General features: G+C 43.6%; 1 protein-coding gene across 3 annotated transcripts in view; it reads left to right on the top strand.

Moving 5' to 3' along the window:
* The window catches only part of Synpo2 (synaptopodin 2), a 156,134-nt gene that overhangs the window by 116,247 nt on the left and 26,101 nt on the right, over positions 1-13,786 (top strand). For all 3 annotated transcript variants that reach the window (XM_031375349.1, XM_031375351.1, XM_031375350.1), the window contains exons 2-4: positions 743-894; positions 4,398-5,194; positions 7,536-9,727. In XM_031375349.1, coding sequence (XP_031231209.1) covers positions 743-894; positions 4,398-5,194; positions 7,536-9,727 — 3,141 coding nt within the window. The remainder of the gene's footprint in view (positions 1-742; positions 895-4,397; positions 5,195-7,535; positions 9,728-13,786) is intronic.

Genomic DNA, 13,786 nt, shown 5'->3' with positions numbered 1-13,786 from the left:
GCCCATAATTCCATGTCCTGACTGGTTTTTTGTTAGTTTGTCTGTCTGTCTGGTTGATTGGTTGATTGATTTTAGTTTTCAAACAGGGTCTATCTAGGTAGCCCTAGCTGACCTGGAACAATCTATGTAGAGCAAAACTGGCTGAAGTGCATTTGCCACCATGCCTGGCTTGAATGCTCCGTTTTGATCAAAGATTTCCTCCCTGGACTTACTCCTTAATATCCTAGTCACATGCCTTCGTCGGGTACTGGGGCCTTTCAGCATTTCATGTGCCTGAGTTGCTATCTCCAACATCAGCTTCCAGCAGTCCGCAACCCCAAGCTGCTGAGGCCACTTCCTGCATCCATAGAAACAGCCAGTGTCTTCTTCCCCTTCCCCATTCTTTACTTTTTTGTAATTCTGGCTCCTTCACTATGGTTTGGCTTGCCCATTTCCTATTTCCTTACCATATTATGAAGTAAATGCTGTTATTGTGTAAGTCATAAATTGCTTGTGTATACATGTATATACATATCAGTGCATGTATGTGTATATGTGTGCATGCATGAGTATGTGTGTGTGTGTGTGTGTGTGTGTGTGTGTGTTTGTGTGTGCACGCGTATGTATGTATGTGTGAAATCAGGGTTGGATTTATAATTTCCAGATCTCTAGTTCTTCTCCCTTAGAGAAGGTGGCTTAGTCTCTACCAGTTATATGATTCCATTGCCTCTTCTTTTCCCCCTCCTCCTCCTCCTCCTCTCAGATTCGAAGCCAGAGCAAGGCATCGGGCTCCGGGCTGCGTGAGGGGGATGAAGTGGTGTCCATCAACGGTAACCCATGTGCAGATCTTACTTACCCTGACGTCATCAAACTCATGGAAAGCATAACGGATTCTCTCCACTTGCTTATTAAAAGGTAAAGCAAATTTGTTGGAAGAGTTATTTGTTCCTTGAAGTTAAGCGGGAATGATTCCAGTGTCTATGCATGTAGGTAGTTATGAGGAAACTGTATAGAAATCCTGGACAGGTACACAGATCACCACAGTGTTTGAAAGCAAGCAGTTCCATTCAGTGGGGCTTCTGGTTAGTTGAGAATTAACTTGAAAATCTTTGTTCCAGGTATTTTTAGGTATTTTAGACCACATTTTCAGTGTATTAACCATAGCATTACCTTTTCCAAGGTGAGGAGTTTCTGTAAGTTCAGGATTATAATTATTAGATCTGAAATCAAGATAAACTGAAAATGATTCAGCATTAAGTAGTTGACTAGTGTAATAATTTTTCAAGCAAAGTTGAGGCCTCCAGTGGTGGGGTACATAAAGCTTATAAGTAAATTTAAAACCATATTTGGATAAGGAGTAGTAGATAAAGCTAGATCAAGGCTTGGTGCTCTCAAGGCATTGCTTAGAGTGTAGAAGAGCCCTCACCCCTGTGTGGTATAGAGTCCACATGTGTGCAGGGTATATAAGAGTGCATGTTCATTGTATATAAATATTGTTAATTGTATATAAATATTTGCTTTCAAGCTCTTAGGATCCCACATACTTATAATGTTGCTCTTTGCTTTTAAAAGTACCCAGTAAAAAAGTAACTATTTGAAGACCAGACAAACAGAAACAAAACAAAAATGTAGGAGGAATGTTGCTCAGAGAGCATACATTTGCCCCCATTCTGTGTAAGACTCTAAACATTTGCAGCGTTCCAGGGTCCCCCTCTGTAAATAGTCTACATATAAAGAGGGACTCAATCTTTTCTACTTTGTTCTCTCTTCTTGTCTGTACTGACATAATGAGGACAGTTTCTCGGGAACACACGCTTGTCTGGGACAAGCTCTTCTGGTTCCAGTTTCCATTATGATATTATCACAGGAGAAAAAAAATTGGTTTAAAGCTCCAACTTAGGGACCTACCCCATTTTAGAAGCAAATAGACGTGTTCTGTACTGCTCTGAATAGCGAGACTTGTGTCTTGTTTTGTCTTTCTCTTAAGTGTTTTACATTTCTCAGACACAGTTAATTGGGCTGGAGAGAGGGAACAGTGGTAGAGAGTACTTGTTGCTCTTGTAGAGACATGAATTCAAGTCTCAGCACCCACATGGTACCCCAAAACTCTGTCATGCCAGTCATAGGGGATCTCATGCCCTCTTCTGACTTTCAGGGTCTCCAGGCATGAATGTGGTACAGGCAGGCAAAACACTTACACACATAAAAATAAATAAATAAATCAGCATTTTAAAAAAGAAATAGATAATCAATGAGATTCAGATGGAATATTCAGCCTCTGAACCCCAGAGTGATGCCCCTGTTGTCATCTGACCATGGTTCTAAAGCTGGAAGTCCTCAGTCCTATCCCAGACAACGATCTTCAGAGGACCAGAGTTTGACTTAATTACTCAGAGAGGACTGACAAACCCTATTTAAACACAAAACATAGCCCTGCCTTTTAATACCAAATCTTTATTACCTTAGATTTTTATTAAAGTCACAAGAAATCATAAGCAAGTGATTTTCTTTTTTTAATTTAACCAATCTGATTTATGTATCAATAATATCACAGTTTACAAGATGCCAATATAACAATTTCAGAGCCACTTGACAATGATAGAACTTTATCCCAATATTTCTAACCTTGTGAAAGCATAGCTACTTGTGGCTGGTAAATGCCACACAGGTACACATCTGCCTAATTGTCCATATTTCGAGACTGAGTACCTGTGTGAATATATCTCCCCTCATGTCTTTATAATTTTTTTATCCATATGTTTCCATTTCACTTTAGCTCCCAAGAAATATTAGCACTGGGCCTCTTAGCCTGTATCCCAATCTATAAGGCTAGAGTGAATTGAAACTACTCTCTTCTCAGAAGCATAATTGATGAATAAAATAATTCAAAGTTATTTCAGTTATCCTTATCCTGAAGCCTGCTAGATTAAACATCTCGGACTTTGCCACTCTCAAGTTTAGCTAAATGGAACGACTTGTCATTTTCTACATAAGAATGAGCTACCTGGATCTGCAAGCTCATTCCTATAATCCAAAAACTTGGGAGCTATGACAGGAGGATCTTCATGAATTGAAACCTAGGCTACAGAGTGACTTCCAGGCCCTCTTAGTCTACAGTGTAAGATACTGTCTCAAAAGTAAAATGAAGAATAGCCTAACCTGCGAACCACATGTTTTAAAAAGTATCATTTTTAAATAGCATATCATTATGAAGCTTTTCAGGTAACTTTCATAGAGAAAGCAACAACTGGTTTGACTTTTGTTGGGCTTGCTTTTTTGTCAAGCAAATCTGTTTGATTTTTGTCGGGTTCTTCCAAATGCAGTCAGAATCACAGTTAGAGGTAAACATATTGTACATTGGCCTGAAATTCCACTTGCACATAATTCTAGAATAAATTCCTTTGAATAGAAGAGAAGTAAGATCATCCCTTGTGTGGATGACCCCTGTACTTGGGATACATCCCAAGGGAGCAAGAAGGGGACAGAGCGCTCTTGCCGCTGCTTTAAACATTGACAAGTATGGGAGATGAAGGCATGTCCTACAGCTGTTCTGTGAATGACACCTTTCTCATAGACGGTCTTAAAGCTCGGAGATTTAGAAAGAAGTTATCTGACTGCTGAACTGGCGTTGCTTCTCATAAACTCAAAGTTGCAAAGCTGACGGTGAGTGGGTGGGTTCACCTCAGGAGACTGGGGGATAATAGCTCTGGCCTCGGGAACAGTCCGAGAACAAAGACTCTACAAGGATGAGGCTGAAGGTGGCAAGCAGCCTCAGAGTATGAATACCCATGGCTTAGCAAGTCATCTCAGCGTAGGAAGGATGGATCTTTGCACAGGCAGTGGTCTCACTGCCCCAAGTTGCTCTTTGCACAGGCAGTGGTCTCACTGCCCCGAATTGCTCTTTGCACAGGCTGGGATCCAATATGTTCACTAGTGCTTAGAAATAGGCTTCTGATTCATTTTTTTTTTCAAGAATATCCCATGTCTAAAAATTGTATTTTGGTTGATCTAAAACTCTCAATGTGTCTAGGAGACTTGTTAAGGTCTACTCCACAGGACGCTGAAGTTCCTGGTCATCTATAGCAAGCATAGTTTGTTGGAAAATCCCAATTTCAAGTAAGGGACCCACAGAGCTACACCCTGTGCTTTTTTTTTTTTTGCAATCAAGGCTGGATTAAAGATGAGTTCAGATTTCAAAGCTTTTTGTAAGCGTTTTTCTTGTACTTGAAAGAAAGAGACTCTTATCTCAAAGCTCTTTAGCAGCCCTGTAATGTTCCAGCAAGCTCCGTTTTCTAATATGTTGAAGTTATCGGGGGAATTTTTATTGTGTCTTCCGTGAGACATCATGTAAGTTGGGGAAATTCCGTGGCAGGTGGGAGACATGCTGACTAATTGTTTGGAATTATTTTTGTGTGCAGACCCTCTAGTGGAACAAGTGAGACTTCGGATTCTGAAACAGAAAATACAAACCACCAGCATCTTACAGATGAGGGGCCCATGGAAAGTACCACCCTACAGATTCAGCAAGCCACCAAGACCCAGAGCAAAGACTTCTTTCTTGCTCCAGTCCAGACTAAAGTTCCCCTAACTGAGGACCAAGGCAACGCCTGGGGTTATGCAGAATGTACGAAAGAAGAACAGGTTCCCCAGATGCTTGGCTCCCAAGAAGGACCCTTGGTAGAAGAGGTCATCTTAAGGAACAAGGCAGCAGCAGGCCAGGCAGGCCATGTGGTTGAGCTTCAGCTGTCCCTCTCAAAGGAAAGCCATCAATGCACCAGTGGCCCTATAGTGACTCTCCAGGGAAATGAAAAATTCAAGTCTCCAGACCCAGACTGGAGCTCACAGCACGAGAGGACTGTCCACATAAATTCGATCCCCACTCCTGAGAAAGCAGACTCTTCTCTGACGTCCAGCACAGCAGGCCAGACCTCCGGTGGCGGCCGAGAGTTGAGAGTGATCCAGGGAAGAGACCCAGGAGGCGCAGGGCTGCCCCAGGTGGAAGTGATTCTAGATTGCTCTGACAGGCTGAAGGCTCAAGAGTGCAGGCTGCAGACAGGAAGGGGGTGTGTGGCTTCTCCCGTGGAAGGAGGGCGGTCAGAAGCACCTCCTTCTCTGGTCTCCTTTGCACTCTCATCAGAAGGCACAGAGCACGGAGAAGATCAACGCTCGGGAAAGGATCACAGCAGACCACACAAGCACCGAGCACGACATGCTCGTAAGTTCTGCCGTGGGTTGGGGCGGGTGTCAGGGGAGTTGGGATTTTAGTGTCTTTTACTAGCTGGACTGTATGAATTTTTTTTAAAAAAAAGAGTTTTCTCATGCCTTTTACTATCTCTATTGCTTATTTAATGCACAAAATAATATGTATAAAAAGTGTGGAGAATACCAGTTTTTAAATTAGAAGCAGTAAATTTGAACTTCATACTAGACTTAAATGTTTTTCACAAGCTTTATTTTCTGCCTAAATGTTTTTCATCAACTTCATTTTATCCCCAAAGATGCAGAGACTGTTAAAGAAATATGAACTATGCCTCTCTCACTGGTTGGAGAATGTTATGGCATTTTGTGTTAAAATACTTTAAGAGGATTGGAAGCAATGCGGACTCAGTTTAAATGACAAAAACATTTCACCCTCCTGAGGTGCCTTTAACACGGTTTCCACACTGATATTAAAAGCAGAGCTTCATTTTGGGGGAAAAAAAAACCCCAACCATTCTGTGGCTTGATGATGCTTGCAGAAGTGTTTGACAGACAAGGGCAAGTGTGATGCCCAGCAGTTACATGATCCGATCCCTGCTGTTGTGTAAGCCTCACTAGGTGGCAGCGTGCTCAACACCTTCCAGACTCAGGTCTCCAGGGCCAGGTGCCGGCAGCCCTGTGTTCTCCTTTAGGAAATGTGCTTAGTGAAAGGCTCTGCTGGCATTTTCTCTTATCCAGAGTACTAAGGTCCCAAATGGAGTGAGGTCAAAAGCGGTAGCTTAAGTGCCATTATTATATTTTTTTTCTTTCATAGACACACTTCTTTTTCTTTATTTTACAAACTTAAGTGTTTCCTCTGAGGATGCACGGGCCGACTGGTACACAATAGCAGTGAGCTTGGGTACTCGGAGTAGCACATCGGCCTTCTAGCCCCCGTTGTCCTTTGAGTGCGTATTTTTAGCACAGCCATTTGTAGCTCTGTTGGCAAGTGCTGGTGGCCACTCCTTCTGCTTTAGGCACCCTCACATATATAGCATATTAAACCTGAGTGTTATGACGGCATGTGCATATTTCACATGGTGGCCGTGAGCAGGCAACTGTGTAACTGTGCAGTTGTTACTGTCAGTTTAATAGCAAGCTGTAATATCACGAGTCAAAAAAGTATCATATTTAAGACTGGCCAGATTTTGGACTATTTTATCTGCACAAAACTTGATCACCCGATAAAATATCTGTATGGTTTCTCTAAAATTATTTGTTGTCATTTTATCTTTTTTTGTTGTTGTTGTTGTTGAATTAACCAAGTCTGACTTTTAACAACAAGAACTAATTTCAATCATGAAATATCTAATTTTTCTGATATCTTCCTTTAACTCAGGATATGATAAAAATTTATTTGTGGATCATACTCATTCAAGTGATTAAATTAGTTGATTCTGTAAATTAACTTGACATTAATTTGCTTTTTATAATAAAATGGGAATATAAACTTCTGCCACTTTAAAACTGCCAAGTTCTTTTTTTAATGGCATAATTGCTACCTCAGCTTCACTGTAGTTTGAAAGTCCTCAAGTCATATAATTTTTAAACTTTCCCAAGGTTTCCATTTATTCTTTCTGAAACTGAAGCACGATTATATTTGCAAGAGCCTGTTAATTTACAGGGTTGTATAGATAGTGCCTAACCTAGACTTTCACAATGTTCTAGGAGTCTGAAATACAACTAGTTATTAACTCAGTACTGTCAACCATTCAGTATTATGAGTTCATATTAATTCAGTAGCTCAGTGGAAAGATTTGAGGTGGATGTCAAAGTTAAAAAAAAAAGAAGAAACTTACACATTTAAATGCATTGCATTGAAATATTCAGTTTTAACATTTCATGTTTGAATATGGCAGGCCAAAGTACATCTTGTTTTCAAAATGTATTATGTTCCTAAAGTGTTTTCTTTTTAATACAATCATAGCCTATTACCTGGCAGTTCCAAGCCTATTTTTATTAAAGCTTAAGAATCTGGAGGTGTGTTGGGGGAAGGTGATCTGTGTTCTGAGTCAGCACATCTAAAGCTGTGTTCATGGGAGTACATGGGGTCAAGACGTCGTTCTGTGGTATACATCACGATTATGTAAGAGAAATTTGAAATGAAATCAAAAGTGATGTAGTGTACTCTCAGAACACATGGGGGTCGGGGGGCAGGAGGGATGGACAAAAAAATAAGTGAGTTAGATCTCTCTGAATTTCAGTACCCAATTATAATGTCTTTATATATTCATTATTCATTGTACCCATTGGGGATCAATTTCGGTGTGTTATTCCTTTCATTCATCAATTCAGTACAATTTGTGTACTTTCCCTAGGGCTCAGGAGGAGTGAAAGTCTATCAGAAAAGCAAGTGAAAGAAGCAAAGTCTAAATGCAAAAGCATCGCCCTCCTCCTAACAGATGCTCCCAACCCAAACTCCAAGGGGGTGTTGATGTTTAAGAAGCGGAGGCGGAGGGCCCGGAAGTACACCCTAGTCAGTTACGGTACTGGGGAGCTTGAACGAGAGGAGGAAGAGGAAGACCAGGAAACAGGTGACAAGGACGAGATAAGTGACGTTGCGTTTCTTGGAACCAGTGAGTCGGAAGTGGATGAAGAGTTGCTGTCGGACATTGACGACAGCACCCAAGTTGTGAACTTTGATTGGGATTCTGGACTGGTGGACATTGAAAAGAGACTGAACCGAGGGGACAAGATGGAGATGTTGCCAGACACCACAGGCAAGGGAGCGCTCATGTTTGCCAAGAGGAGAGAGAGGATGGAACAGTTCACAGCCCAAAATGAAGAGGAGAAGACAGGTGGGATGGCAGGCGGAGGACCAGATGCCCTGCAGACGGACGGCCTGAGAACCATGACTTCTTATCAAAGAAAAGAAGAATCCGTAAGAATGCAGAGCTCTGTGAGCGAAAGCTCCTTCCAGATGGGACGCAGTCTTGCCAGTGTGCCACAACAGAATGGCTTCAGTGGAGTGTCGGAGACAGCAGGGGCCCAGAGGATGATCCCTATGAATAGAACCGCCAAGCCCTTCCTGGGGTCTGTGAACCAGCCAGCAGCGCCATTCTCCCCAACGCGGAGTGTGACAAGTCCCATTTCTGACTTCCCTGCTCCGCCACCATATTCTGCGGTCTCACCTCCACCGGAAGCCTTCTCCAGGGGGATCTCAAGCCCAGTTGCTGGCCCAGCACAGCCCCCTCCGTGGCCCCAGCCTGCTCCGTGGTCCCAACCAGCCTTCTATGATTCATCTGAGCAAATAGCTTCCCGCGACGAGAGGATCGCAGTGCCGGCCAAAAGAACCGGAATACTGCAGGAAGCCAAAAGACGAGGCACAACGAAACCCATGTTTACTTTCAAAGAAACCAAAGTGAGCCCCAACCCAGAACTCCTGTCACTTCTTCAAAATGCAGAAGGCAAGCGGGGCACCGGAGGGGACTCTGGGCCGGAAGAAGACTACCTCAGTTTAGGCGCAGAGGCTTGCAACTTCATGCAGAGTTCTGCCAAACAAAAGACCCCACCTCCTGTCGCTCCAAAGCCTGCAGTCAAGTCCCCCTCTTCCTCCTCGCAACCAGTAGCCCCAGTTTCTCCAGTCTGGTCTCCAGGAGTGGCTCCAGCCCAGCGTCCCGCCTTCTCCACATCAAATCAACCGAATCCACCACAGGTCACCTCTGTGTCCTCCATCAAAATAGCCCAGCCTACCGTCCCTCCTGCCCGGCCCGCGAGTGCACTGAACCTGGCTGGTCCTTTCAAAGGTCCCCAAGCAGTCGTGGTCAGTCATAACTACACACCCAAGCCATCTGCACCCACACCATTAGTCAATGCTGCTCCTGCTGGTGCAGGGGGACCATCCAATGAGCTTCCTGGTATGAGTGGGAAAGGAGCCCAACTCTTCGCTAAAAGGCAGTCAAGGATGGAGAAATACGTAGTAGATTCCGACACAGTGCAGGCCCACACGGCTCGGGCCCAGTCTCCTACTCCATCCCTGCCCGCCAGTTGGAAGTACTCCTCCAATGTCCGAGCACCCCCTCCTGTGGCCTACAATCCTATCCATTCCCCCTCCTACCCCCTGGCTGCTATCAAGTCTCAACCACCGGGTGCCCAAGCCTCTAAAACGAGCAAGAAAAAGGGCAAGAAACCTCTTAACACTTTGGATGTCATGAAGCACCAACCGTATCAGCTCAATGCATCTTTGTTTACCTTTCAACCCCCTGATTCAAAGGATGGCCTCCCTCAAAAGTCAACGGTCAAGGTCAGTTCAGCCCTGGCCATGAAGCAAGCCCTCCCTCCCCGGCAGGCGGATGTTGGCTCTCCCACAAATGCGCAGGCTTCTTCTGTGTATTCGGTACCAGCCTATACCTCTCAGCCCAACTTCTTCGCGGAGGCCACCTCACCAGTCAGCGCATCCCCGGTGCCTGTGAGTGTCCCCACCTCTCCGAAGCAAGAATCAACCTCCACATCCTATTTCGTGGCTCCAAGGCCGAAGTTCTCAGCCAAGAAAAGTGGGGTCACAGTTCAGGTGTGGAAACCGTCAGTTGTGGAAGAGTGATCTTGTAGCTGAAGTTGAGTGTCTACTTTGCTTGAAATGAATCGTTTGCCGTGTTGAGTCTCCAAGAATGCTTAGCAGATCCTCACCTTACTTAATTTCAGATATATTTACCTCCCAATCTGGGTCCAAGAAGCATAATAATATGTTTTTGGGTCAAAACCCCAACTCAGTTTGACTTAAAAATAATATATTTATTTTCTTTGCACACTTTCAAGTATCTGTGATATCCCAAAGTAGGCATGTGCAGATACTTAGGATTCATGCTTTAGCCATAAGACAGAGATCAGGGTAACCAAGCATGGGGACACACACAGCCTTTATGTAATATACCAGCTGTGCTCCCATAGTGAAGGGAGAATGCGGTGAAAATGTAACATGACAACGGATCCCCTTCGAGTCATTAGCTCTATTTTTTGGTATTAAAGAAATAGGAAATCTCCCAAAGACAGGAATGGCTCTGCTCAGCCACCTCAGACTCCTGTTTGCTGCCACCGAGAAGGTGCCCTGAGACTTGTTAGGGTTTACGTAGCTTAGCAATAGGTTGGAAGGAGGATCTTAGGCACGGCACACTTACTCTGTATTGGGCCCTTTAATAGATGTCCTCACACACACGCCTGCTCACTTCAGAAGACACATTTGAAGTAATTAGCATCGGGAGAGAAATCTTGTTATCTTTAGAAATGGATTCTCGGGGTCCTTCCAGGTTTCTTAAGGAGCCATCGAGTACATCTTCCATTGTGGGAGAAAGCCCTGAGCAAAGGGTAGCGCAGTAGAATGGAGGACAATTCAAAGGAGAATGGACACAAAGTAACACGTGGCTATTGTTCTACTCTGAAAAGCCACATAGTTAGGGGCAGACAGGAGCTGGTGCATGGTGCATGCAAACAAAGCAAGAAGAGCTGAGAGCCTCTCTGAGTGACCTCCCACATTTTTTTTTCTCTCGTGTTCAATTTGCTCTTCCAGTGCTTCCTCCACTGTCTCTTGCAATTCTATTCTTGCACCTTTATTTTCTTGTTCCTATTTGATGAGCCAGCATAGTTTGAAGAAGGTTACCTTGTAAATTTGGATTGGTTACATCCAGCTGGCCATGAGGTTAGTAATGTTACTGGTGGCAGACCTGAAGACCTTTCTCATATCTATTTTAAGTCTGAGTGTAACCAACCATGGAAAATATTCCATGTGAGTTAGTGAAGAGAAGTGCACAGAATCACCACAGCTCCAGGAGAAGCCTGCTTTGTGCAGACGATGTCTAGAGACTTGGTGTAAAGACTTTGCCAGTTTGAGGGCGCATAGCGCCATTTCAGTCTCAAGATATCTGCGTTCCTGTCTTCTGCTACCAGCGCCCTTCTGCTGTATTCCACTATCCTATTAAAATGTTACCGTCTTCTTTGTCTCCTCATTGTATGTGTTTTTTAAAGACTTCATGTATGACTTTACTCTGATCTTAATTGTTTCTCTAATGTTTCTCTTATAGCATCTGAATTTCCCTTTGGAGAGCATGTGTTTCTTTTGGGGAGCATCTACTGTGAAACTGTCAGCTTTAGATATTCCCAAAACATGATGAGAGGCAGGTCAGCTGCAGAGCAATGGGACGGACTGCGATGCTTCTCTCTCAGTAACCCCCCCCCCCCCCCAGTGCATTTGGTGGAGATGTGACCACAGAGAGTGACTTCGTCTCTATTTGCCTTTATGGAAATCAATTAGGAAGATTCTTGTAGGATACAGGGGCAGCCAGTCTCTTATACAATAATATGTGTGTCATTCACTGCCTGCATAGGTAGTTTGTTAAATGCTCTGTGTGTGTGTGTGTGCTTGTGTGCGTGCACGCGCGTGTTTTATGAAATAACCAAAGATTCTCTCTTCATATGAAACAAGAAAAAGGATAATTTTTTTTATAACTTTGCTTTGTTTTTGTTGTTGTTTTGTTTGTTTATTTGGTTTTTGATTTTGTTTTTTTTTTCTTTCATTTTTCTTTTTTTGTTTTTTTTTGGGTTTTTTTGTTTGTTTGTTTTTGTTTTTTAAAGACAGGGTTTCTCTGTATCACTCTGGCTATCCCAGAACTCACTCTGTAGACCAGGCTGGCCTTCAATTCAGTGATCCACCTACATCTGACTCCCAAGTACTGAGATTAAAGGTGTGCACCACCATGGTGAGGTATAACTTTGCATTCTTAACATAGTACAAATTAAACAAAAGACATAGAACTTCTATGACTGACAGGTAGTTATTTTGAAATCATTAGTTCAAAAGTACCCTTATTATTAGTGACTCAGAAGTAGCCCCAGTTATGCAGTGGTTTGTGGCATGCAGCCATGAGAAGTGTCCTTAATCTGTTCCCTATTGTCGGGTGGGGCTAGCAGAGACACTATTTGCATTCATAACTAAAGACATGGCTATTGCACCTATGTCATCTCTTTATCTAGGGATGGTTTGTGGGTCTAGAAAAATCTCTAAGGGATATGCCAAGTCAATAGACAGCTTTTACCAGAAGATAGCAGAGCCTCATCCAGGACTACAGGGTCCATGGGTAGAAACTAGATTGAATTCTCTGAGGGACTGAGCACGGGAAAGAAAACACTAAGCCAACCCCCTGAGGTAGATGGGCTTTCCTCCTCCAAGGAGCTGCACGAACCACCCCTCAGTTAGTTGGACTTACGGCAGGGATGGCACTGTGGCAGCAGGTTAGAACTGGCTCTAACTGCTGCTCGGTCCACTTTTAAATCTGAGTACGGCTTTGCTTTAGGCGAAGGTTCTTGGGGTAGTTGGTTGGCTGGGTGGGGAGTCTAGAAAAAGCAGTTTCTGTCTTCCTTTCTTTTTTTTTTTATTTTCTGTTGGTTGGTTCTGCTTGCTCTTTGCCTCTTCCCTCCACCACTGTTAATTCATGAAGTCAATTTCTGTTGTCAACCACAGCGGTAATGAATCCCTGAGGGTGCCTTGTATTGGGTACCTGAAGAACTGTATCCAGAGGGATCCACGGCATGCTTTATCCACTGAGTTATCCCAATCACACGCTGGCTGAAGGACTGTGTTCAATTCTCCTTCTGAGAGGTTCTCCTTTACAGTGGCTCAAGCCTCTCTTCTCAGCAGGAGCAAGGTGCTGTGGGCACACAATATGAAGATGCCAGGAGGCAGGCAGGCAAGTAGCATGTAAACACAGCCCAGCATCTCCCCCCACTTTTTTTGGAGGAACTATATTGACACCATAACCTAAGTACACTAACTAGCCTATCTCTAGTACTTCGATCATAAACGAGTTCTGTTTTGAGAGCAGATAAAACACAGTGTATGTATTTAGACTACCCACTGTCACATTTTTTAGAGCTATGTTTTAAAATGCACATTGGGATGATCATTCTCAAACATGTAAACTGCTATTATTTACAGTGGTTGTTGACAATACCACACATCAACAATCCCATTTAATATGAACAAGAAGAAACTGATTGTAAGCAGGGAGAAACCTGCCTAAGCTATAAATAGTTATGTAGCATAAGCTGACATCTTTTATTCTAGAGCAGTGGTTCTCAACCTTCCTAATGCTGTGACCCTTTAATACAGTTCCCCATGGTATGGTGACCCCCCAACCATAAAATTATTCTGTTGCTACTTCATAGCTATAATTCTGGCTACTGTTATAAATTGTAATGTAAATATCTGATATGCAACGTATCTGAGATGAGACCCCTGTAAAAGGATCTTTGGATTCCCCCCCACCCCCGATTGAGAACGTAGTTAGTGTCAACTTCTCTCAGTGTAGAACAGCTGCACATCATCCCACTGCCTGTACTTGAGCATCAGTAGTCACATCTTCAATGTCATAAAACAATTCTCCTTTAAAGGAATGAACATGGGGCCGCTCTCCTGTCTGCAATCACCGGGAGAAAGACCGCTAAGGGTCCTTGCTGCCTCTGAAAGCACAAAGCTCTCTGACACGTCCAGTAAAGCCCACTTTGAGCACCAGGTTCTGTGCTTCCGGAGTGTCACTTCAGTAATTTAGCACCCACATCCCAAGGTGAGCTCCTCCGTGTC

This window comes from Mastomys coucha, unplaced genomic scaffold (genome assembly GCF_008632895.1).
Source record: "Mastomys coucha isolate ucsf_1 unplaced genomic scaffold, UCSF_Mcou_1 pScaffold16, whole genome shotgun sequence".
NCBI lineage: Eukaryota > Metazoa > Chordata > Mammalia > Rodentia > Muridae > Mastomys > Mastomys coucha.
Note: the sequence above shows the minus strand (reverse complement) of the source record. Positions and strands in the feature narration are given on the sequence as shown.